The 21872-nt window shown below is 51.7% G+C and overlaps 4 protein-coding genes across 5 annotated transcripts; 2 read left to right on the top strand and 2 right to left on the bottom strand.

Moving 5' to 3' along the window:
• Nucleotides 1-9: 9 nt before the first annotated feature.
• NOL12 (nucleolar protein 12) lies at nucleotides 10-3994 on the bottom strand. The gene is made up of 6 exons (XM_041481528.1): nucleotides 3811-3994; nucleotides 3616-3721; nucleotides 3469-3517; nucleotides 2908-3050; nucleotides 1937-2037; nucleotides 10-781 (listed from the first exon to the last, which is right to left on the bottom strand). Exons 1-6 carry the CDS (start codon nucleotides 3885-3887, stop codon nucleotides 610-612), a joined length of 648 nt encoding a protein of 215 aa, XP_041337462.1. The 5' UTR covers nucleotides 3888-3994; the 3' UTR covers nucleotides 10-609.
• A 123-nt stretch (nucleotides 3995-4117) lies between these two features.
• On the top strand, nucleotides 4118-12146 carry LOC121361123 (arf-GAP with dual PH domain-containing protein 1-like). 2 transcript variants are annotated; one of them, XM_041481517.1, is made up of 11 exons: nucleotides 4118-5185; nucleotides 6185-6315; nucleotides 7197-7288; nucleotides 7387-7469; nucleotides 8165-8277; nucleotides 8915-9061; nucleotides 9475-9558; nucleotides 9874-9936; nucleotides 10449-10520; nucleotides 11010-11241; nucleotides 11329-12146. In XM_041481517.1, exons 1-11 carry the CDS (start codon nucleotides 5095-5097, stop codon nucleotides 11355-11357), a joined length of 1137 nt encoding a protein of 378 aa, XP_041337451.1. In that variant the 5' UTR covers nucleotides 4118-5094; the 3' UTR covers nucleotides 11358-12146. The 2 variants fall into 2 exon arrangements, with proteins under 2 accessions (XP_041337451.1, XP_041337453.1); XM_041481519.1 differs by lacking the exon at nucleotides 10449-10520.
• A 1770-nt stretch (nucleotides 12147-13916) lies between these two features.
• LOC121361234 (urotensin-2 receptor-like) lies at nucleotides 13917-15623 on the top strand. The gene has a single exon (XM_041481743.1). The coding sequence runs from the start codon at nucleotides 14529-14531 to the stop codon at nucleotides 15621-15623; it is 1095 nt and encodes a 364-aa protein (XP_041337677.1). The 5' UTR covers nucleotides 13917-14528.
• A 2313-nt stretch (nucleotides 15624-17936) lies between these two features.
• On the bottom strand, nucleotides 17937-21622 carry LGALS1 (galectin 1). Its single transcript, XM_041481557.1, has 4 exons — nucleotides 21504-21622; nucleotides 19894-19973; nucleotides 18526-18697; nucleotides 17937-18145 (listed from the first exon to the last, which is right to left on the bottom strand). The coding sequence occupies exons 1-4, from the start codon at nucleotides 21510-21512 to the stop codon at nucleotides 18002-18004; spliced, it is 405 nt and encodes a 134-aa protein (XP_041337491.1). The 5' UTR covers nucleotides 21513-21622; the 3' UTR covers nucleotides 17937-18001.
• Between the last annotated feature and the right edge of the window lie 250 nt (nucleotides 21623-21872).

The following is a 21872-nucleotide window of genomic DNA, read 5'->3' as shown; positions in this document are numbered from 1 at the left end:
ATTTTTTTCTTAGCAAAATACTTCAAATTTATTCACAAAGATACCCAATTTCACCTGGCACAAGTACCAAACAAAAAGTACCCCTGCATTCAGGTGTGGCACTGTGTTGTGTGGTGAAGAAACACAGAAGACAAGATGACACCACGTCTCCATGGAAAAAGGATTTACTGCACAGCAGAAATGCCAGGACACTGATGCAGGAGTGCAAGCAGAGCTCTCCCAAATCTCTCAAATTGCCCTGACAATGATGTGCCTGTTGCACTCTGCCCCAGATCCCCTTCTTTGATAAAGCCAAGTATCAGCTCTGAAAGGGGGGGCCAAGGACAGAAGGGTTATGCCAAATAGAGAACACAACCTTCAGCAGAAGTTTTTAAGATTCTGTGGTACCCAGACACTCAGCTGGAGATCACTGCAAAAATAAATGGGTAGAGTGTCTAGCCACCCTTGCCAGTGCTCAGGAGGCTACAGAAAGGCTGAACTGGCCTGGGTTAATGGCTAGTCAGAATGCCATGTAAACAAGGTGCTTGCCCTCAATGACAGGGCCCCAAAGAGCAGCAGGCCAGATGTGGAGCACTGTCCCAGCTGGTGGTCTGAACGTTAGATTCTCTGTTAATCCTGGTCACGGCCCATTTTGCCAGTCAGCCTCCGACGCTGTGTCTTGGTGGTTCGCCCTGTGCAGGACTTCTGGATTTTCTTACGTGGGCCTTGCCCGCGTTGGGATCTCTTTCTTTTTGTCTTCTTCTGGCTGTGCATGTGCAGCGTGGCAGTAAGAGAAGAGATTCTGTGCAGGGCAGAAAGAGAAAAGTGTTTGGGGACCAAAGCCTGCAGAAGCAAGGCGACACCACCACAATATCTGGAGAGCTCTGTGTGGCCCAGAAGGAATGGATGCCAGACACAGCAAGACCCAGAGGGACTCTAAGCTATGCAGGAAACCTGCAACTCTCCATGCGCAGTGACAACAAAAATTAATGTTGTGAGCATCGTGGTGCCCAGACCCCACAGAGTTAAAGCAACTCTCCACACCCTCAAAGCAGCCGTAAAACTTGGCTACTGAAAAATGCGGAGAATGCCTTAGCTTTCAGCTTTAGAAGCCTCCGACCTTCAACCCTAGAGACAAGCTCTGCTCGCTGCAGAGCGTGCGGCGGTGAAGGAGGGGTGTGAGGTGCGGACGGAGCGCAGCCCTCTCAGCGGGGTGGCGGCAGCGCAGCTCATCTCAGTTCAGCGCAGCTCAGCTCAGCGCAGCGCAGCTCAGCTCAGCTCACCTCAGCGCAGCTCAGGGCAGGGCAGCTCAGCGCAGCGCAGCTCAGCTCAGGGCAGCGCAGCTCAGGGCAGCGCAGCTCAGTTCAGCGCAGCTCAGTTCAGCGCAGCGCAGCTCAGCTCAGCGCAGCTCAGCTCAGCGCAGCGCAGCTCAGCTCAGCGCAGCGCAGCTCAGCGCAGCGCAGCTCAGTTCAGCGCAGCGCAGCTCAGCTCAGCTCAGCGCAGCTCAGCTCAGCGCAGCGCAGCTCAGCTCAGCTCAGCTCAGGGCAGCTCAGGGCAGCTCAGGGCAGCGCAGCTCAGCGCAGCGCAGCTCAGCTCAGCGCAGCGCAGCTCAGCTCAGCGCAGCGCAGCTCAGCTCAGCGCAGCGCAGCTCAGCGCAGCGCAGCTCAGTTCAGCGCAGCGCAGCTCAGCTCAGCTCAGCGCAGCTCAGCTCAGCGCAGCGCAGCTCAGGGCAGCGCAGCGCAGCTCAGGGCAGCTCAGGGCAGCTCAGCGCAGCGCAGCGCAGCTCAGCTCAGGGCAGCTCAGCGCAGCGCAGCGCAGCTCAGCGCAGCGCAGCTCAGCGGGGCGGGCGGGCCGCGCTCCGCCAGCGCCCCCTGCCGGCCCGCACCGCACCGCACCGCGCGTCCCGGAACCCAGCATTGCCATCAGCTTCCAGAGGCATGGAGCAATCCGTACGTACTTTTCAGACAGGAAGGGGTTTCTGGACTTCTTAGGCATTGTTCTCACAGGCTTGTTCACCACCTCTTCCCCTTTCTCTTCTTCCGATCCATCCGTTTTTCCCTTAACAAGAAAGCACTTTTGTGATTCTGGTGTTTCCACTGCCTTCTTGGTTTCATCCTGTTTTGTGACTAGTCACAGATGAAGATTTCTTAATCCTCCACACCCCTTGCTGTCCAAGTGCCAAGGTTTCCTGTCACAGTCCCACAGAAGGGCACAACTAGAGATGTGCTACAGTAATCCACCCCAAGATCCAAAAACTTCAGCATGATCTTAATGGCCATGTGATTGAAGTTTAAACTTGAATGAACCAAAGGTCTTGGCTTTTGCTTAAATTACCACCAAGACGTCTCTGAGTGGACTTTCAGATTAGATGACCTTAAAAATATAAGCACAACCAACACCTGAGAGTCTCTAAGAAACAAATACAAGCTCTTAGTTACAATGTATTTTGAGAATAAAAGTGACCACAACCAGAACTGAATGGTTTCCTTATTTGTGGTCCAAGCATGGGATTAGGGAGAGAAAAATGCCTCCTCATGCTAACAGTAATATTTCTGAACAGGACACAGGAAAGAGGTCAAGGACGGACCATTCGGCAAAGTCTGAAATCTTGCTGCTTGTCTTGTATCAGCTTTTAAAGTATTACACTGTTGCAATCAAGTCCAGTAACACTTTTCATTTAACCAGGGTCAGCTGGGACTAGCAAAGGGTTCCAGAGAGGTGTGGAGTGAGCTATTCATACAGAACATTTTCTTCTCTTTAGAGGCCCAGTTTAAATTGTGGAAAAAAAGAAAAGTTATGAGTTTCCCTCTTCATCCCTGTTCCCAGCCAGCTGTGCAAGGCCTTGGACATACTCAGGGACCACCAGCCCTACCTCACCAGCCCCAGGAGTGTGTACAGGTGACACAGAGAAGTAGCAAGAGGCTTTACCACGGGGCTGGTCAGTCCCAGCTGGCGTGCCCCCGAGAGGTCCAGGTCGCTGATGGTGGTCACTGTTACGATGTGGTTTGGGTGGTCGATGTTCACAGACTCCGTCCGCGATGTCACCAAGTGCTCCAGCTCATCAGCCTCCTCTGGGAACACAAGAAATCCTACACTGCAAAGTGCCCAACTTTTCACAGGATAAACTCACCTGTTTCTTATGAACCACGCTGGGCTGGGCTTACACCCGGCCTTGGCATGCAGGGATAAAGGGCAGAGGGGCTTGGCACTGGAGCCTGGAGGGCAAGCTCCTTCTCCCCACTGAGGGGACCTGGTGACACCTTGGAGATGTCCTCCTGCTCCTTCCTTTCTGTACAACCCCCATGACTGCCGGGACAGAGGGCTGCGGGGTCACTGCTCAGATTGCTGCCCAGCTTGTCTGGGGAACACGACAGGCCCGAGCAGCTGTGGGATAGCGTGTGAGCATCCCTGCCCCAGCCCTCAACACCCACCCAAGGCTGCCGGAGCACGGGCGCCCACCTCACTCCCCACCGAGCGCCCAGCACGTACCGAGCGCCTCCTCCCTCTCGCTCAGCATCTTCAGATACTCCTGGTGCCGCTGAGGAACACAAACAGGTCATGGGGCGCCTCTGCCCGCCCCTCCGGCCCCGCTCACGGCCCGCCCTGGCGAGGGGGCACACGAGACCCTTCCCTCACCTCCTCTTTAATTTTATTCTGCTCTTTCTTCAGCTTCCGTTTGATCTCCTCCAGCGCCGCCTTCCTCCGCTCCACCTTCCGCTTGTGGAAGCCGGTCAGGTACTCCCTGCCGCCGACAACACAGAACGGCCCGGCTTTCAGCCACCGGGGGCTGCCCGCCCTCCCCGCCTGCGCCCGGGGCCCGCCCGGCCTCACCTCCGCTGCTTCTCGTCGAAAGTCACCACCAGCCGCCCCTCGCGGGCAGAACCCTTCTTGTTCTTCTTGCGGCCCATGGCGCTCCCACGCTGCCGCCGCCGCCCGCCCCTTCCGCCGGATCCCGGCAGCGCTGTCCTTCCCCCGGCCCGGGCGGGACGGGCGGCCGCCGCACGGCCCTCGCAGGCGCTGTGCCCGGCCCCGGAGTCCGGCCTGGCGCGGACGGGGCTTGCTTCAGGCGTGGGAGTCTCCGGCCGCGCTCCTCTTCAGCTTCCTCCCAGCAAAAGATTCTGTGGCTCTGCCTTGTGCGGAGAGCATGGCAGTGTAGCACCGCTCTCACGGTGTAGCCCGAGACTCGTTCTGACACTCCAGAGTGTTTTGCATCTACATCTCTTAAATAAATGTCACTCTTCCTAATAGTTAACATCTGCAGTTCTTCAGCTGAGCATTCTCCAATAGAGCTCTGAGTTTATTTCAAGCTATTGTCATTTCTTGGTGTTAGCAGAGCATGTGCTGCTTCTTTTACCCATGGAAGGCAGTTGTGGAGATGGGTCTTGGCTCTGATGCTGTGCCCAAGTCGCAGCACCCAGCTGACAGCCATGATTTCTGTAGTGGTGGAGGGAGGTACTGGCATGAGTTGGTGGGGGGTGTCAAGACTGCCATGTTCCGATGGCTTAGAGTGACATTGGCTGAGCTCCTGAACCTTTATTGCTCCCCTGTTCTCACCATAAAAATGGGTGTAATGCCTGTGTGGTGGCCAGCTGCCTTCGGTGGAAGCTTCTGAAGTGTTGTAGGGGCAGCCAAAGCCAGTCCCCCAGCCCAGAGAGCATGACGAGCCCTGACAGGAGTCCTGTCACAGCCTGGCAGTCACTTGTCCACAGCCAGCTTTCCTTTATCAGCTTGCTTGCTGCTTTCGCTCTTTTCCTGGTCTGTCCTTTCACCAGCAGAAATGTGGAAAAACCAGTTCTGTGGTTAGTTGCTGCACTTCCCTCCACGCCCATGGGGCAGGTCTCCTCCTCCTCAGTCCTCACGCACAGTCTGGGTGCACTTCAGCCTCCAGCCTCTTTGCCCCTGCCTGTGCTCAGCCGGCTCAGGTGCACGACAGGCCTCTCCTCCCTTTCCATCTACCTTAACCTTCCTCTTTTCCCTCTGGCTGCTGGAGCTTGTCTCTCTGGTGCTCCTTCTCTCCTGGATAACGCAGTGGGTTGGCCTGCAGGTGCATAAGGTGAAGGCAGCTGCCCTCCTGGCCCTGTCCTGTCCTGCCTGGAGGGATACCATTCCGAGGTGATGGCTGGAGGGAACGAGCGGGACATGAAGGCCCTGAAGGAAGTGTGGAAAAGAGCAGAGAACTCTTTGTGTGCGGATTGCGGGAAGCCAGGTGAGTCCCCAAAGGATGCTGGAGGAAGGGTTGGAAGTAGGGAGCTGGGGCTGATCTCTAGCAGTTGCTTAGTGCTGGCTATCTGCACTGCACAGGAGCCTGGGGTGGAGAGAAAGGGGTTGCATCGCTCTGGATATTCATTTCCTCTCCCTTGAGGTGGGTTGGCAAGGGAGGAGGGAGAAGATGCTGCCATAGCACTGGTGGGAAGGACAGGGATGTGGGATGTGGGAGTGCCAGATTAGCAGGGGCTCCATAGCTGCAGCACCGTGGGTTGTAGTCATGTCAGATCTCAAATGCAAATCAAGGTCATGCCCAGTCAGGACCTGACAGGAAAGCTCGCAGTGAAATCCTAACTTCTCCAGAAAGAAGGCATGATTCAGGAGGGCATTGTCTCTGCCATGACTCAGCTCTGAACTGACAACCTGCCACAGTTGCCTAGGAAATTTCATTTACTGAAGGGCTTGCCCTCTGAGAAGGGTACCCAGTTTGAGGTCCTACAAGTGCTGCTAAAAACACCCATCTTACACCTCCAAAAGGAGTGTACTACCCAAGCCAAATTAAGACTGGGCAAATTAGTACAATTTTGCCCTATTTAATTAGTCCAGGAGAGTTTTAGATTCAAGGTTGTTTTCCACTTTGTGAGCTAAACACTGTTAGGGGTTTGCTGTGATGCTCTAAACAACTCCTGGAGTCTTTTCCCAGAGGTGGTTTCATTTTCCTCTGGGTGATCCTTTACACAAAGGGAGTTCACAGAGCACTTTGGGGTTTTTCAAGATATAGGTCATTAAAAATTCAGTCAAAGTGATTTGAACAGAGAATGAGGGACCAATAACTGTGTTTTTTCCTGACTGGCATCTATGCCTTGGGCATTAATTACTCAACTCAGATGAAACTGTGGTCATCAGCTCCCTGTTTCTCAGGACTACATTCTCAGGCAAGGCTGAGACATCTCCCAGGGATATTCACCTCTTCTAGTTATATCCTTTTCCATATTCTCAGATCCTGACTGGGCATCCTCTACTTTGGGTGTCTTTATATGCCTCAGCTGTTCAGGAATTCACCGCAACATCCCTAGCATCAGCAAAGTCAAATCCCTGAAGATGGACTACTGGGATGATGCTCAGGTGCAGGTGAGATCTTTGTCCCCATGGGTAGGGCAGGTGGTTTGGACTAGGCTATACACTCAGTGTCCTGGCAAAATTAGTCCTTTGACCTCACAGAGTTGGAATGTAATCTGGTTTAATCAGTCTCTTTTCTACTCATGAAAATCAGGGATAACTCTCCACAACCCACTGGGACAAGGAGGATACACTTGCCTTGTGTGTCTCCTCATGTCCTGTTACTTTATGGCAAATGCAGAGCTCTTGCAATGTATCTTACCAAGGCTTAGGGTCTTTGTTGCTTCAGATTACTTGTTTTCCACTTGCCAAGACCATTCAGCCTCAATGTCTCCTTTTGATTTCAGCAGTCCAAGGAGAAAATCTTGGGCAATTCCATTATCCAAGAAAAGTTTTCAGATCTAATACAATCTCTTGAGAAAAGTGGCACTTATGAGAATTTGACTTCTCCCCATTACAGCCCCCTCAACTCACTAATCTTCAGGGGACTGAAAATATTTTCTGGAGATCCAAAGAAAATAATCTGTGTCTTGTTGCTCTTTGGAAGAGGTTGGAATGTGCTTCCAGATGCCACTGCTGAGGTGTTGTAGAACTCTCCAGGAGATGTGGGGCATGGCAGCAAATCCACTGAATGTGTGCGCACCCAGCCTTACGGAAGTGACGTTTATGGCACTCTGTTGATTCAGGTGCAATCACTGTCATGTCTGAGAGTAGATGAGACCTTTGAGACCCACCTTCCTGCAGCCACACTGCTGGGATGTTGCAATGGAGGGGAAAGAGAATGCTCCATTAGAGTTTGATATGCATGTGACCCTGTAGTGGGTCAGGAAGTAAAAGGTCCAACATGAGTCTGCATCAAAGGCAAGGCACTAACTCTCTGTCTAACTCTGCAGTTTCTGGCCAAGCATGGGAATGCTGTGACTAAAGCCGTATATGAAGCTCACATCCCTATTTACTATTACCAGCCAACCTACAATGACTGCCAGTAAGTTGCTGCATACAGAAGAAAAGGGGGAAGGGCAATTCTCTGTTCCTCTAATTCCTCTAGTTAGTTTCTGAGCTACCTGTCCCCTCTCTCCACAGAGTGCTGAGAGAACAGTGGATACGGGCCAAATATGAACGTAAAGAATTCACTGAGCCGGGAAAACAGCTGCCATATTCTGATGGTAAGAGCAGAACACAGCATCAAAACGTCCTGCGTGTTGCCTTTGCTGGGCACCTGTGAGCATCGTGAGATGTCAGTGTTGCAAATCCCACAAGTACTCCTGAGAACCCAAGTGGTACTTACAGGGCTTCATTTTGGGGTGTCAAGTTGTGGACAACATAGACTGGCACTGCCACAGGTAGCTTAAAAGCCTGGTGTTACCAGGTGGCATTTTTCAGACATTTGTTGTCTTGGTGGAGGCAGACATCTACAATAATGCATATCTGTCCTGCTGCATGCCACACCCTCTAACCAGGGCAGTTGTCCTTGAAATGGCACTGCCAGTCCTGTGACAAAGGGCAATAGAGCCCAGGAGCCTGCAGAGTCAAGTGGGAAGAGTTCTGGTTCCACACCAGAGTCTGCCAGGACTCTAGTGTTCACAGCTCTTACACTGTCAGAGGTAGTTGTAGGAGCAGGACTAGGAGGTGGGAAGAATCTGGGAATGTATTTTGGTGCACGCTTATCTGCACTGCAAACATGGGAACACACCATCTTTAGTTGTAAGTCAGAGGTGAAATATCTGAAGTGTTTACTCTCAGCAATAGTGCATCATGTTCTTTGTCCCAGAGGGGTGGCTGGGCCCCAGGCTGCATGCAGCTCTCTGGTGCCTACCATGCCTGTGGGGAATGCTATTATAACTGGCTTTTCTGCTCCAAGGGGTGAAGGAAGGCATCCTTTGGAAGCGTGGTCGAGACAACGGACAGTTCCTACCCCGCAAGTTCCTGTTGTCTGAGAGAGAGGGATGTCTGAAGTATTTCACCAAGCAGGATGTAAGTATGGTGGTCAATTCCCACAACAGTGTGTACTCCACCCAGAGCAGCGGGGTCACAGAGATATTCTGACTTCCTACGCATGTTTCTGGGGTTGCCTTGTTCATCCCAGCTCAGAGATAATAACAAAACATGTCACTAAGGAGAAGGGTCCCCTTCCTACTGTCACAGTGACTTTTCCTCATGCTCTCCCTTTGTGCTTCCCTCACGACTGAGAAAAGGACTGGTCTTTCACTTCACTCCTATCCATTTGCCTGGATGTGTAATCCTGCACCATTCCTGGAACCAACCTCACCCCACTGTGAGCCAAGTTGGCAAAAAACTTTTTCTCTGGTTGATTTTGAGGAGGGCTACTTTCCTGCTCATTCATCTCTCTGAAATGAGTGGGGCAAGAGCTAAAATGCTGTCACAAGGGAGGGAATGGCTCAGGGTAGGGAGAAGCAGGACATGCCATCCAAAGAAACCTGGACAAGCTCCAGAAGTGGGCTGATATGAACCTCAGAAGGTTTAAAAAGGCCAAGTACAAGGTTCTCCACCTGGGTCAGGCCTCTGACCCTGCCTTACCCCACGTAATCAGTAGCTCAGATCTCTTTCCTCTAGGATTGCTCATGCATGGTCAATGCCATTCTGTTTTCAGGCTAAAGAACCCAAAATCAATGTTAAAATAGATGTCATCAATGCTACATTCCAGCCAGAGAAGATTGGGAACCCCAATGGCCTGCAGATCACCTACCTCAAAGACAATAAGACCCGGAATATATTTGTCTACCATGAAAGTGGAAAGGTATCTGGTTTTGGCATCAAACACTGCAAAGCCATTGAGGTGCTTTGAGGAGCTGCTGATAATAAATAATATGAAGCATGGGTAGGATGGGGTGTGTGAGTGTGAGCTGCTGTAGGTAATAGGTTGGGGGTTCTGGCTGTGTGTTTGTGTATCTGTGAGAGAGTTTTGCTGCAGGGAGCAGGGCAGGAGCACTGGCTGAGTTGGTTTGTGTGGGAGGAGTTCTATAGATGTGCTGTCTGTGCATGTGGGGAATGGGGCACCGTGCTGGCTGGCTGTGTGCATGTGAGGGAGATGCTGCGGAGGGAGAGCTGACTGTGTTTGTAGTTAACACAGGGCTGGGTGCAGCTGGGTGGATTTAGAAGCCCCTCTGTTGCTCTGGCTAAGCTTTCTGTCCTGTCCTGTTCCATCCTCAGGAGGTGGTGGACTGGTTCAACGCCATCCGCTCTGTGCAGTTCCATTACCTGAAGGTAGCATTTCCCATTGCCAGCGATAATGAGGTAAGGCAGCACTGGAGTCTCCCGCTGCTTACATGATAAAAGAGCTCATTAGTTACTGTTACAACCCCAGGTGCCGAAGTGGAAATTGCAGGGTAAAGACAGAAGGATGAGAAGGTATTTTTAAAAGGGCTTGTGATGGTCAGAAAATAGCTGCTCTCTGCTGGGCATTTTGGAGGCAGAAGTGATGCCTACCTAGGCAGTTTGAGAAATGTAAATTTAGAAGGTGACTGAATTTGGGGGAATAGAAGGGTGGGGGAGGGAAATGAATAGCGAAGAGGCACAGCTAAGTGAATGTTACTCTTGCCATTTTGTCAGATTAAAAATCGTCTCACGAGAAACTTCTTGAAGGAGGGATACATGGAGAAGACTGGTCCCAAGGTGAGCCTGCTGTGGTAGAAAAAACCTTAACAGGGGCCTGCCAGAGCATCACTGGCTTTCCCTACTTCAATGTTTTTCTCCTGCTGTTTCCTCATTCCCCCCTGACTCTTTAGACACCCGTGGGAAGAGTGTGTGTGCACCAAGGGAGGGGAGAATGAAAGGAAGGGGAAGGACACATGTGAAAGTAGATGAAGCCAGAGTCCCTGCTTTCTCCCAGAGCGACAGATCTCTCTGCATGTGTCTGTGTGTGCATGACCTTACAGGTATTTAGTGTCCAGATTTCTCCTGTCTCAACTCTGGGGTTCTTCAGCGAAGTTCAGGAGCTGGGGACAGCAGCTGGGAGTGAATCACCGGATACTGACCCCCACTCTCAGCTCAGAAAGGGCGAGGAGGAGGTTGCTGTTAAGGCAGGGGCTTGCTTCAAGCGGTTGGGATGGGTTTGGGGTACCCATTCGCACTGCTCGCAGCAGAGGGCACTGTCCCCTCACACATGTCACCTCTTCCCTTCACAGCAGAGAGAGGCTTTTAAGAAGCGCTGGTTCACGCTGGATCACCGCAGGCTCATGTACTTCAAGGATCCTTTGGTGAGAGGGAGATGTGACCGCCGGCAGCTGCAGCAGCGGTGCTGAGGGCAGGGTCAAAGTGCACACAGAGTCTGTGCTCTGCAGTAAGGGTGGCTTGCAGGCTTCCCACTGCTGTGAATGGACTCCAGGTCTTCCCCTTTCCATCACTTTTCGTTCATCACATGCTTTCTGTGTTTGTTTCACTGCTTGCAAACAATGGGAACAGGGAGAGTAGCAGTGTAAAGGTGGTGATGGGAAGGTGACACAGAGAGATGAGAGCAGCAGTTTCTCTCACAGACCTCTTGAGATTTATGCCCTTATTTTTTCCTTTTCACTACTGCCTTTGAGCACAGGCTCACTGCTCTTCTGAATCCCTTGACTTGCTCCAAAACCTTTTGCTGCTCCATCCCCAATCCTCACACACTCTCCTCCTGTCCTTAGGTGCCCTATAATGATTCTCTTGTTCTTCTGGGATTCCATAAATCACTGTATTTCCCTTCTGATGTGCAGGATGCATTTGCTAAGGGTGAGGTATTTGTGGGCAGTGGAGAGAATGGATATAGTGTCCAGAAGGGATTGCCTTCAGGGACACAGGGCAACTTCTCTTGGCACTACGGCATCACCATTGTCACCCCTGACCGGGAATACCTCTTCACCTGCGAGACAGAGACTGACCAGCTGGAGTGGATCAGAGCCTTCACTAGTGTCATCAACCAGGCCATGACACCACAGGAATACGCAAGTAAGAGCCTGGATGCTGTTTCCTTCCCCTCCTGCCACTCCCATTCAGGGTATTGCTCTAATGCACCAACTTTTCTTTTCACTACAGTTGAAGCCTACTTCAAGTTTAAATCCTAGGAAGCCATGCAGGAATCTCACTGTGACTGAACTCTACCTGGTCCTATTGAGTGGCTGTCAGGACAGGAGAGGAGATTGACATCAGAGAAACAGTGCTCTTGGAGCACCCTTTGAAGCACTTTTGCCCTCATAGAATATCCACTTTGTTTTGAGGGCCCGATTAAGCTGCTTCTTTTTGAGTGCAAGATTTTGTGCATCTGAATCCTCAGTAGAACCTGTCCCTGTTAAATTGCTGTCATCTGACTGGATGCTGACAGGTCTTGCCTGTCAGTTGGGCCTTGAAAACTTTGGCACTTACTATGTTGGACGTGAGACCCAGCATCACTCCTGCATGAAACCGCAGACAGCCACCCACCTTACACGAGACAAGAGCTGCCTGGCTGGAGCCAGGCACCACAGCGAGTTACAGGGGCTGCTGGACTAAAAGAGCCTGTTCCTTTACAAGAAATATCATACCTGATGGTGACAGAGATGTGAAACATCTAGATATTTGATCAGCTAGTGCAGTGGTTGAGAAAGGTCACTTAAAAGATGTAACCTAACAACCAAATGTGAGGCTTGTTTTTTTCTGCCATGTATGGGCTTGAAAGCTTCTTCAGATAATATTTGTGTGCAGATCTTCCTCCAAATGCTTCAGAGAAGATGAAGAGATCATCTCAAAAATAATGTGGATGTACATTTGGGTATGTGGATAATGTGTGTGTGCACACACATAACAAAAAGTGATGGAGGCAGAATACTGCCCTAGGGATACTGTGAGGGATATTCATGCCAGCTGCCAAACTTGAGTCTCTGTCAGACCAATGGAGAGGGGTTGGGTCTTGCAGAGAGGAGCTGATAATGTGTATAGAGTTCAGAGTCTGATGTCTCTACTAGAGCCTAGGATTGATGGTGAATATAGTAATACATGGATCTCTGCTCCCTCATCCCCTGTATGTCAAAGGCCTGGCACTTTCATTCTGCCCTGCACATTGCATATGTTTCTCTTGTCCATCACACCTACATGTCTATATGTTCATGTTCTATTAGTAAGAGTTAGCCTAAAACACTAAATCAACCCGTGATTCATGTCTTAAAGCTCATATCTTAAAGTTCTCTTGGGAGAGCTGTGCTTCACGTGCTGGAAGGGGTAGCTGAGTTCTGCTGGTGACTGTAGTATCTGATGTGTTTGCAGTTTTACGCAGGCAGTGTGAGACAAGGTATCTCGTGTGTTAAGGGGAGCTAAATGGAATTAATGAGACAACCAGTATTTTAATTAGCTCCTAAAGAAATAATTTAAAAATACCATTGTAATTTATTTTAACTTCCTAAATTAGCTGACATGTTAACTGCTGAGGTATGAGGTTGTTTCTTAGAAAAAAGTACAGACTATCAGACAAAAAGCCATAGCTGTTCATTGTATTTCCTGGGGCATGTGGACTGTGGTTATTCCCATCAGAGCTAAATGGGCAGATTCACAGCACCCCTCTGCTCCTCTGGAGACCCCACTCTGTGCCAAGACCACCACAATCTGTTGGGAGCATCAACTTTCTGGATGTAGTGGAAGCATCACTCACCCTGCTACCATGGTGCAATGGAAATATCCACCTAAAAGTATATTTTCACTGCATTTTGCTGATCTCTCCTAGTTTGGAGCATGATTTTCCTGAAAACCACAGGTCATTGCACAGTGTGGGGAATACTGATGGGATGCCTCCTCCTCCTCCCGTTTGCTGTTGATTTACCACTGCTGGATATGAGCAGAGGCATTTGACTCAGCCACTATGAAACTCATACACTGATGATGCAAAAGAGTGTGGCTGGAGCGGCCTGAAACCCTAAACTAACAGCAGAGTACGTGTAGTATGGCACATCTGTCTCTGCTCTGCAAATCCTGTCCCACCGTGTCTTCCTGGAGACAGCGAGGCTCAGATGTGGGCGAGGAAAGGGCTGGGTAGCATCGGGCGCGGGTGTCGTGCGATGGTGGCTCGCTAGAAGGCGGTGGTGCCTCTGCAATGCCTTCTGCTCCCTGCTCTGAGGCCAGGCAGCTGCCCGGGGCTTCGAGGGAAGGAGGGGGAAAGCTCAGAGGAGGAGGAGGATGGTCTTTGTGGAGAGGAAGGAAAAACCGAGTCTAAAATATCCAGTCCTTTGAGTCTCTGGGAGCTTGCTGCTGACTTGAGGGCAAAGGTGGAAAAGGGCCAGGACAGAAAGCGTGAGAGGTCCTACCATCTGGTGGGCCTGCTTGCAAACTGGGGACTGCATCCACAACACCCAAACCTCAAAGGGCCCTGAAGTCCTTGGGAGGGAGCAGGGGACAGGTTCTTTCAGTCTGGCTTGGCTGGGGACAGCTGTGTGGTTGCTCCCTGCCTATTGCACTTCCAGGGCTGGCCCATGTTTCCCTTCTAAAGCCACAGCATGATGCTTTCCACCCTCCCTGCCATATTATGGAGTCTTGTCTTTCAGTTGTCTCCTGTGTAAAACGAGGACAACTGTAAAAGGAGAAATGGGAAAAAGAAAGGGAAACAAGAACAAGGAGGAAGACAGAGCAGGATAAAGGAAGATATGGGGGAAGAAAGCATGTCTGCCAGAAAGAGGAGGGAGCCAGTGGGGCTCCTCAGCTAGTGGCTAAAAGCCCAGTATAAATTTGGAACTGTATTCACACCGGTGTGTGAAGCTGTGAGCCAGGCACATTCCTCCATGCAGTGGTAAGGCAGCTCTCAGGGGGTTGGTCAGCGGGGCAGGGCCCACCTCTCCAAAGTCTGTCTGAGCTGAGCTGGCAGACTTGGGAGCAGAAATCTACTTGTTCATCTACTGTTTCTGTGGGCCCAGCAAACTCTGGAGAAGCAACAAGGCTAGCGAAGAAAAGAGACGTTTCCTCCTGGCTGGCAGAGGTTACTTTGCATGTATTGGTCTTGAAGGAAAAGGCAGTGTCCCTTTCTTGGCTCTTTCATGGTTAAGGAAAACAACTGGACAGAGCTTGTGATGGACAACATCAGCATAATGGACTGGACAGTTGGAGGTGAGGAACAGACTTCTCTGGAGCACCCTGTCTGTGTCTGATGAACTCCCCCCATTCTTCCCTTGGCTGTTTCGCTGTTAAGGATAGACTTGTCCCTTACAGCGAGGGCAGAAGGCAGGAGGAAGGAACAGGTCTCTGAGAGCTTGATTTGCTCTTACTTAACTTACCCAAAGATGCCTTACAACACTTCTGTCATCAGCCCAAGTCCTAGAGAAGATCCCAAGGGTGGCAGTTTCTTGGAGGAAAGCAATGGTGGGGGTGATGACAGCAATGTCCTGGGTGGGGACAGCCTGGTCACAGGGCCGCTGGGTGCAGTGCTGCTGGTCATGTGCCTCACTGGGATGGTGGGGAACATCTACACAGTGGCAGTGGCCTCTGGCAGGGTGACAGGCTGCTCAGCAGGCTCCTTGGGGGTCTACATGATCAACCTTGCCCTGGCTGACCTCCTGTACCTTTCCACCATCCCCTTTGTGGTTTGCACCTACTTTGCCCACGACTGGTTCTTTGGGGATGTGGGTTGCAGGCTGTTGCTCAGCCTGGACCTCCTCACCATGCACGCCAGCATCTTCCTCCTGACCGCCATGAGCCTGGAGAGGTACTGGGCGGTGGCCAAGCCTCTGCGGGCCCGGCGGGCCAGCAATGCCTACCGCAGACTGGCCAGCGCCATCCTCTGGCTCCTCTCGCTCCTGCTCACGGCCCCCATGATGGTGATGACTCAGCTGCGGGAGGGGGACGGCCCCCAAAAGCGCATCTGCATCCCCACCTGGACGCCGTCGGCTTTCCGGCTCTACCTGACGGTGCTGTTCACCACCAGCGTCCTGGCACCCGGCGCCGTGCTGGGCATCGTCTACACCCGCCTGGCTCGGGTGTACCGGTCCTCGGCCTGGCGCCTGGGGCTGCCGGCGGCCGGCCGGGCCCCTGCGCGGCGGCTCCTCTCCAGGATCTCTGCCATCGTGGTGGCCTACTGGGCCTGCTTCCTCCCCTTCTGGGCCTGGCAGCTGGCCGGGCTGTACCAGGGAGAGGGGCTGGGCATCGGCCCCACTGCACAGGCCTACCTTAACTTCGGTGTCACCTGCCTGGCCTATGGCAACAGCTGTGTCAACCCCTTCCTCTACACCCTGCTTGCCAGCGGCTACCGCCGGCGCCGTGGCCGCACCGGGACGGGCGAGGCGCGGCCTGCGGCACCCTCTCAGCAGGCTGCGGGAAGGCACAGCAGCCCCCTGGCTTTCAGGGAGTTCTCGGGGTCTGTGAAGGAAAGAGAGCAGTGAGCAAGCTGGGGACATCCGACCTTCAGCTGGGGTCATGTTGAGAAATAAAAGTGTGTCACCTTCCATGCCAGCATGCAGTGTTTTCCATCAATGCTGTTGCACTGCTTTCCCCTTTGCATAGCTGCTCATCCTGCTCAGCTGGGTGGGCAGAGTGCTTGTCTCAGGGATCCTGACTCCATCCTTAGATCCTTCAGCTCTCACACACCAGCCTCCACCTTGCACAAGGTTGGGGAGTGGGTGGAAGGGAGCAGTCAGCTTCGATATGTCTAAATTATACATCTGGGGAACCTTTGCCACCCCTCATCTCCTTGCTAGCAACGGGCCAAGCCATAACAAAGTCAGGACAACAGTGAGTCATAGATTTCACAAGAACAGTGAGTCACTGCAAGAAACAGCCACGCTAGCAGGAGACCTCACTAAGGTTCCTACTCCTGTGGTAAAGCTACCACTGAGCTCTCTTCAAGAAACCATCACAGAAAAATCTTAGAAGAATCTAAAGAAATATTGCTAAGTGCAATTAGGAGGCATTGTGAGATTCCCCAGCCCAGGCAGTCCAGTACATTTGCTCAGCTTTCAAGACCAGCCAGCAGAGGAAGCTGCAAGGAGAGAGCTCTCCTCTGTGTCCATCATGACAGTTCATGGCATCCTCACCAGCGCCACTGCTGTGGTTGAGGGAAATACCCAGTTCTCTGGCCCACCAAATGTACCTCAGTCTGCCAGACTGTATCAACACCACTGTGCAAACTGAGCCAGGTCTCTTGCCTTGAGACTATCTAGCCTAGCAGGATTCATTTCCATACTGCTGAACCTCTCTTCTCCAGGAAGGAAGGCTTAATCCTTATCAGGCCATGGGGAGAGTCCCCAAGCTATGCTGTCCCCTGCCATGCCAGTGTGCAGGGTGGCAATGCTAGATGTCATGTTTACAATTGTAGGTGTTGCCCTAAAAAGAGTGTGATGTGATCATCCAAAGCAGATGGGCTTTGGGTACCACAGGACTTCAAGAGAGATCCAGCTGCAGAGCCTCAAGTTGCTTGTACGCCCCAAGTGCCCCTACCTTTCTGCTAAACTCTTATCTTATCCCTCCTCCTCACAATCTTATCCCTCCTCAGACTCACAATTCCTAGCAGCCCAGCCTCTCTCTGCATGGGTACCCAGGACCTGGCAGAGCCTCATGAATTATGAAATAAGAGTGACAGGTACAGCTGCTGCAGGGGAAAGTCCCTGTTCTCCAGCTGCTCTGGAGACTGCTTAATGTGAGGAATTAGCCCAGCCAGGCCTGCAGGGAATGCTGTAGTACATCAAATTGTTAGTGCTTTGTGTTGCTTGTGGCCAAGCCTTTCATCCCAGACTGACCTGGTGACTGCTGTGCACTGTGGATGGGGCAGGGCCCACCTTTCCTCCACCCACCAGGCACAGCATGCTCAGCAGCAGCACCAGGGCAGCATCAGACTGAGAGACCCCGAGGCAGCTCTGCAGCAACATCAAACATGCCTGACTGCCCCAACTCCTCAGAGTCTAGCCTCAGTTTAGACTGAGAAGTGCTCGGGTTCATGTGGACTAAGTAAAAGGGGAACAAAAGCATAGAGCACACATCCTTAGCATCCCACACTCCAGCTGGACATTGCTGCCTCCCTCAGCTCTGGATGGAACAGGCAAAGCACAAGGGGCAGAATAAAACCAGACACCTCCACATTACTGCCTTCCTGTGCCACAGCACAACACTTTGTGCTCCTGCACTTACTGAAGAAAGGATTTGGATGAGGAACTCTACATGCTCTGCCACACCCAGCAAGACAGCTTTTCTACTATCTCCATGCAGCAGTAAGAGGTCCCAAGCACACATAGGAGTAGGAACAGCCTCTACAGAAGGCTGCAGCCAAAACTAGCACAGTGGAGGACTTTCCCCTCACCCCATGCCCCACTAGGCTCAGCTAACACAGCCACTCAATGCTGTCTGATGTCAGCCAGGAGTGCTTAGTTTAGGTAGAGTTATTCTATTTAGGCAGTGTAAGGTGTCAGCCTAGACCTCAACAGCTTGTGACCTCGTTTAAAGGATGCTTTTACTCTCCCCTGAGTGACAATTAGCCCCAATGCCTCTTGCCGCAACTCTCCTTGGACTTTTAACCTTCTGTGTTCCCAGGCTTTTAACCTTCATCCTCTTCTCCATCCATGACTTCCAAGGACCAAGGCTGGGACAATTGCATCCACTTATGGTACTAAAGCAACTCTGGTTACCCCTCCCCACCCACTCCCAGCAAGGTGCCCAAGCCATGAGGACTTGCAATATTAAACAGATTAGATTTTGAGACTTAGTACACCAAAACTCATATTTATTGATTGTTTTTTCTGTATCTTTGAGATGGAGGTGTCAGAGGAAGTTATTCCCAGCTGAGGGACTGGAGTGTGAAGTCCCCTTGTGTATCAAAGTAGTCAAAGACAGAGAGGTTAAGCCGGTTAGGGAACGTGAACTGGTGGCCTGGCAGGTGGACTGTCACATCATTTTGGTTGACGCTAAAAGTGATCTGCAAGGCAAATGGAAAAATTAGAGAAAGTTTCCTTGAGCCTCTGCAGCACTGCTGTGCCACCCTCTGCTTCACAGGGTGAACAAGCTCAGTAGAATAACCTGCTCATCAACAGCAGGAATGTTATTCTGGTCTCCCAAGAGATGCCCATTTTCTGCTCTGTTCAATAGCAACATCTTTGAGCCAGATGGAGCTTAAACATTTGATCCCCACCCTCCATCAGAGCTCAGAGCCCTGAGTGGTGGCACTGGCCAAGCAGGAGAAGCCAGCCACCTCCTGTACAGACAGCCCTTGCAGCTGGGTGTCCTGTGCCAAACACCCTCCCTTCACCAGAGCACGTACAGAGAGTGTGTATATATATAAATATATGCATGCCTCACCTCTGCTGTGCCCCCCTTCTGGAAAGGAAAGACAGCCTCCCTGTGCTCTGCACCCCACTCTTCCACCTTCTTGGAGTTGCACACGATGGTGTTCACATCGCCATGAGCATCAAAACGGGGATTGAAGTGAAGTCCGAGGAGGGTAGCATCCTTGCCCAGATTCATCACAAAGCTGCAGAGAAAAAAAAAGCAGGCATCAATACAGCTAAAAAAAAAAAAAGTCAATACTATGGCAGCATGTTTCTCATTACCATGAGCATCCCTGGGTCTGTTTCTTCAAGCCCAGCTGAGGGTAACCTAAGAGAAACCCTTTGCTAAATTACACAGCTTCCCTAAAAAGATGGTGTTGTGGCAGTAAGGGGCACTTTTCTGGGGTGACAGGCTCCAGAGTGCCATCCCGGGGAGAGACACCACTTCCTCAAAGCTTTTAACAAGAGAATGGTTCATAGACAGTGCCCTGAACAGAGTTATCATACACCCAAACCAATTCCCAAGGAGTCAGTTGGTTTCCATAGATTTCCTTTCAGTTTGAACAGTTAGCTAGTGCTGCATCCTGCCCGACAGCCACTGCCTTCTCCCCATCCTGCAGGCAGCTGAAATAATTACCATGTCATTAGCTATCCCAAAGTATCTGCAACAGCAGTGGGAGGAAGTTTCCTAGCCTAGTGTCCACCTTGCCTTCAGGCCTCTCACCCAGATGAGAAGAGGCATATTAGTTGGCAAGAGAAAGCCTGGGAGGCTTCACTCAGACAGTATCAAACTTCAAAGGCACCGGGAAGAGCTGGGACATGTTTCCTGGAACACCGCTAGTTCTGGCACAACAGCTACAGGCCCCACCTTACCTGCAAAGGGCCCCCCCGCCCAAGGGCTGGGGGCTGCTGCAGAGGCTTCGCTGGGAAACCCAGCCACCCCAATCCCTGCACATTTAGGGGTATATTTCCACTTCAGCCCACCTGCCTGCTCTCCACCTTTCTTCCTTCTTTCCCCACCATCATGTGAGAGCACCAAATCCACTGGGGCACCATAAGTGTCCCTACTCCTGGCCACCTTCCTGCAGGGGAGAGGATGTGGTGGAGCAGATGGTCTCAAACCAAATTTCAGTATAGACACAGCTTCCATTTCCTTTACCCTGCACTAGAAGGATGTGGTCTCTGCCAGCGTGTGCAATTGGAACTTCACATCTGCTTTGGCTTAGCCCCTTGGCAGTACTGTGTCTGCAATGTGCATTAGGTGATGACTCACTGGAAGCACTGCTGCTGTTAACCCCTTCTCCTCTTCTACCAAGAGACAGAGTCCTTTTGCCACCACTTTTTGCAGACCCTTCAGAGCGGTGCCCTGGCCGTGCCTGGGCAGCACAGCACAACTCACCTCTTGGCATTTGGTGCAATTTTCCCCTTGACAGTGAGGCGCTGGCCAGGCTTGAGACCCAAGTTGGTGCACACTGGTCCCTGGGGAACGTGGAAGCAGAGACATTAGCTCAGTACCTGCTGGATCACTTTTTCTGACTTGGCAGCTTGCCCTCCTGCCTTACAAGACATGCTTTGCTTTGGACCCATGGAGAAACAGGGAAGCTCCCTTGCCCTAGGACATTGCACCAAGGACATCCCAGAGAAGTTACCCCAATCACATGGTACATTTGATTAGAGCTTGATTTCCTAATCTTTCTCCTGCTGCTCTCATCAACATATCTGTATTTCACAGCAGTGAAGTGTAAGTACCTGCACACTCCAATCACACCCACCCCATCCCAAACACACCCATGTGCCTGGCAGGGCTTGTGTCATCCCACACAAATCTGTCTGGGATGGATGGCAGGGATGGAGACTCCACTCCCTTCCCCTAGCTCATGTTTGAACTTCAAGCCTTGCCCAGGTCCAGGGGCTCAGACACCTTGCTTCCCATCTCCCAACAGCTTCAGCTTTTATTTATGCAGGCTCGGTATTTGCAAGAACATTCTTCTGCTCCACAGAGACACCTGCCCCCCACCTTCTCTCTAGGAGGACCAAAGCACCCTGGCAAACCCGTATTTACTCATTTCTCATCACAGCAGAGCCAAGACCTCGAGAACACTGAAAATCTTTTCCTATCCCACCTTAAAAAATAACCTGGCTCTTGGGACAATCCCTGCTTAATCACCCTAAGCCTAATGAAAGGCAAATCAAAGAAGTGCAATCACTCTTCCAACACAAGCAGCTCCCTAGCAGAACAGCTAGGAAAGGGATCTTGGACAGCCAACCCCCCTACTAAAGCAGGTTCATGTAGAGCAGGTTGCAATGTCATGTCCAGGTGGCTTTTGAATACCTCCTGAACAGCAGACTCCACAACCTCTCTGGGCAGCCTGTTCCAGTGCTCTGTCACCCTCACAGTGAGGAAGTTTTTCCTCATATTCAACTACAACTCCCTTTGTTTCAGTTTGTGCCTCATGCCCCTTCCCCTGTTGCTGGGCAACTCTGTCAAGAGCCTGGCCCCACACTCTTGATACCTGCCCTTAAGATAACCTCTCTAACTTCTTAGAGGTATTTGAAGGTAGTCCTTGACATTCACAGAACACTTCTGTAAGGCACATTCCTTCCAAGAAAGAGAAGAATAACAACTCAGTGACTCATGAAAACTTCAGCAGAAAGCAAGCAGCAAGGCTGCCCAGAGAAGATGCTCAGACAGCAATAAATGTTACTGCAGCAGCTTCTCCAGAGCAGAGCTGCAGTAAAACAGGTTATCCCAGCTTAGGACTCAACCCAGCGAGGATCCCCACACGTATGGCCCCAAAGGGATCCTACAGGAACAAAAACCCACTGCTGCCAGAGCACAAAATAGCAGCCAGCCCTCTGTAGTGGATGTAGCAGGGATCATCCCTCCCCAGTAGCAGGCACCCAGCTCTAACAGGCCCTCTGACACTGGGGCTGATGTGCAGGCTCCCTCACACCCAGCCAACACAGTCCCACCTGCAGCAAAGCTGCCCCGTCCCCTTCTCTACTCACGCAAGACATGGTGCTGCTCCGCAGGGTAGCGCGCCTCCTCACCAACGAACAGGGGTCCCAGGCAAGTAGCTCCTAGAGCCCCCCCCTTGCCTTTAAATAGATGGAGAGCTGAGCTGTCCCAGCCCTTCTCCACCCCATGCACCAATGGGAAGGGTAGCAGGGGTTGGTTTTGGGAGGAGGGAGGGTCTATTAGACAGAGCTGCCTCCTCCCACACTCACCCAGCCTCCTCTCCAGGATGCTGAGCACAACCCTTCCAAGCAGGCTGCGGGCCGCTCCAGGAGGAGATCCAGCTGTGTGTGGCCATGAATCCAATGGAAAATAGTTTTACAATGAATGTTTTATTATCCAAGGCCTTTATGCCACATGGA

Source organism: Pyrgilauda ruficollis, unplaced genomic scaffold (assembly GCF_017590135.1).
Source record: "Pyrgilauda ruficollis isolate IOZ18807 unplaced genomic scaffold, ASM1759013v1 scaffold56, whole genome shotgun sequence".
NCBI classification, from domain to species: Eukaryota; Metazoa; Chordata; class Aves; order Passeriformes; family Passeridae; genus Pyrgilauda; species Pyrgilauda ruficollis.
This window is presented reverse-complemented; position numbering and strand designations above follow the sequence as displayed.

Excerpts from the sequence above, each read along its gene's own strand:
- NOL12 (XM_041481528.1), bottom strand. The coding sequence starts at position 3,887 with ATGGGCCGCAAGAAGAACAAGAAGGGTTCTGCCCGCGAGGGGCGGCTG. Across the intron at positions 3,722-3,810 it reads TTCGACGAGAAGCAGCGGAG|GGAGTACCTGACCGGCTTCC; the intron begins GTGAGGCCGGGC and ends TGTCGGCGGCAG. Across the intron at positions 2,038-2,907 it reads TGGGACTGACCAGCCCCGTG|GGAAAAACGGATGGATCGGA; the intron begins GTAAAGCCTCTT and ends TTTCTTGTTAAG.
- LOC121361123 (XM_041481517.1), top strand. The coding sequence starts at position 5,095 with ATGGCTGGAGGGAACGAGCGGGACATGAAGGCCCTGAAGGAAGTGTGG. Across the intron at positions 6,316-7,196 it reads GGGATGATGCTCAGGTGCAG|TTTCTGGCCAAGCATGGGAA; the intron begins GTGAGATCTTTG and ends CTAACTCTGCAG. Across the intron at positions 10,521-11,009 it reads TGTACTTCAAGGATCCTTTG|GATGCATTTGCTAAGGGTGA; the intron begins GTGAGAGGGAGA and ends TCTGATGTGCAG.
- LOC121361234 (XM_041481743.1), top strand. The coding sequence starts at position 14,529 with ATGCCTTACAACACTTCTGTCATCAGCCCAAGTCCTAGAGAAGATCCC.
- LGALS1 (XM_041481557.1), bottom strand. Across the intron at positions 18,698-19,893 it reads ATTGCACCAAATGCCAAGAG|CTTTGTGATGAATCTGGGCA; the intron begins GTGAGTTGTGCT and ends TTTTCTCTGCAG. Across the intron at positions 18,146-18,525 it reads AGAAGGGGGGCACAGCAGAG|ATCACTTTTAGCGTCAACCA; the intron begins GTGAGGCATGCA and ends TTTGCCTTGCAG.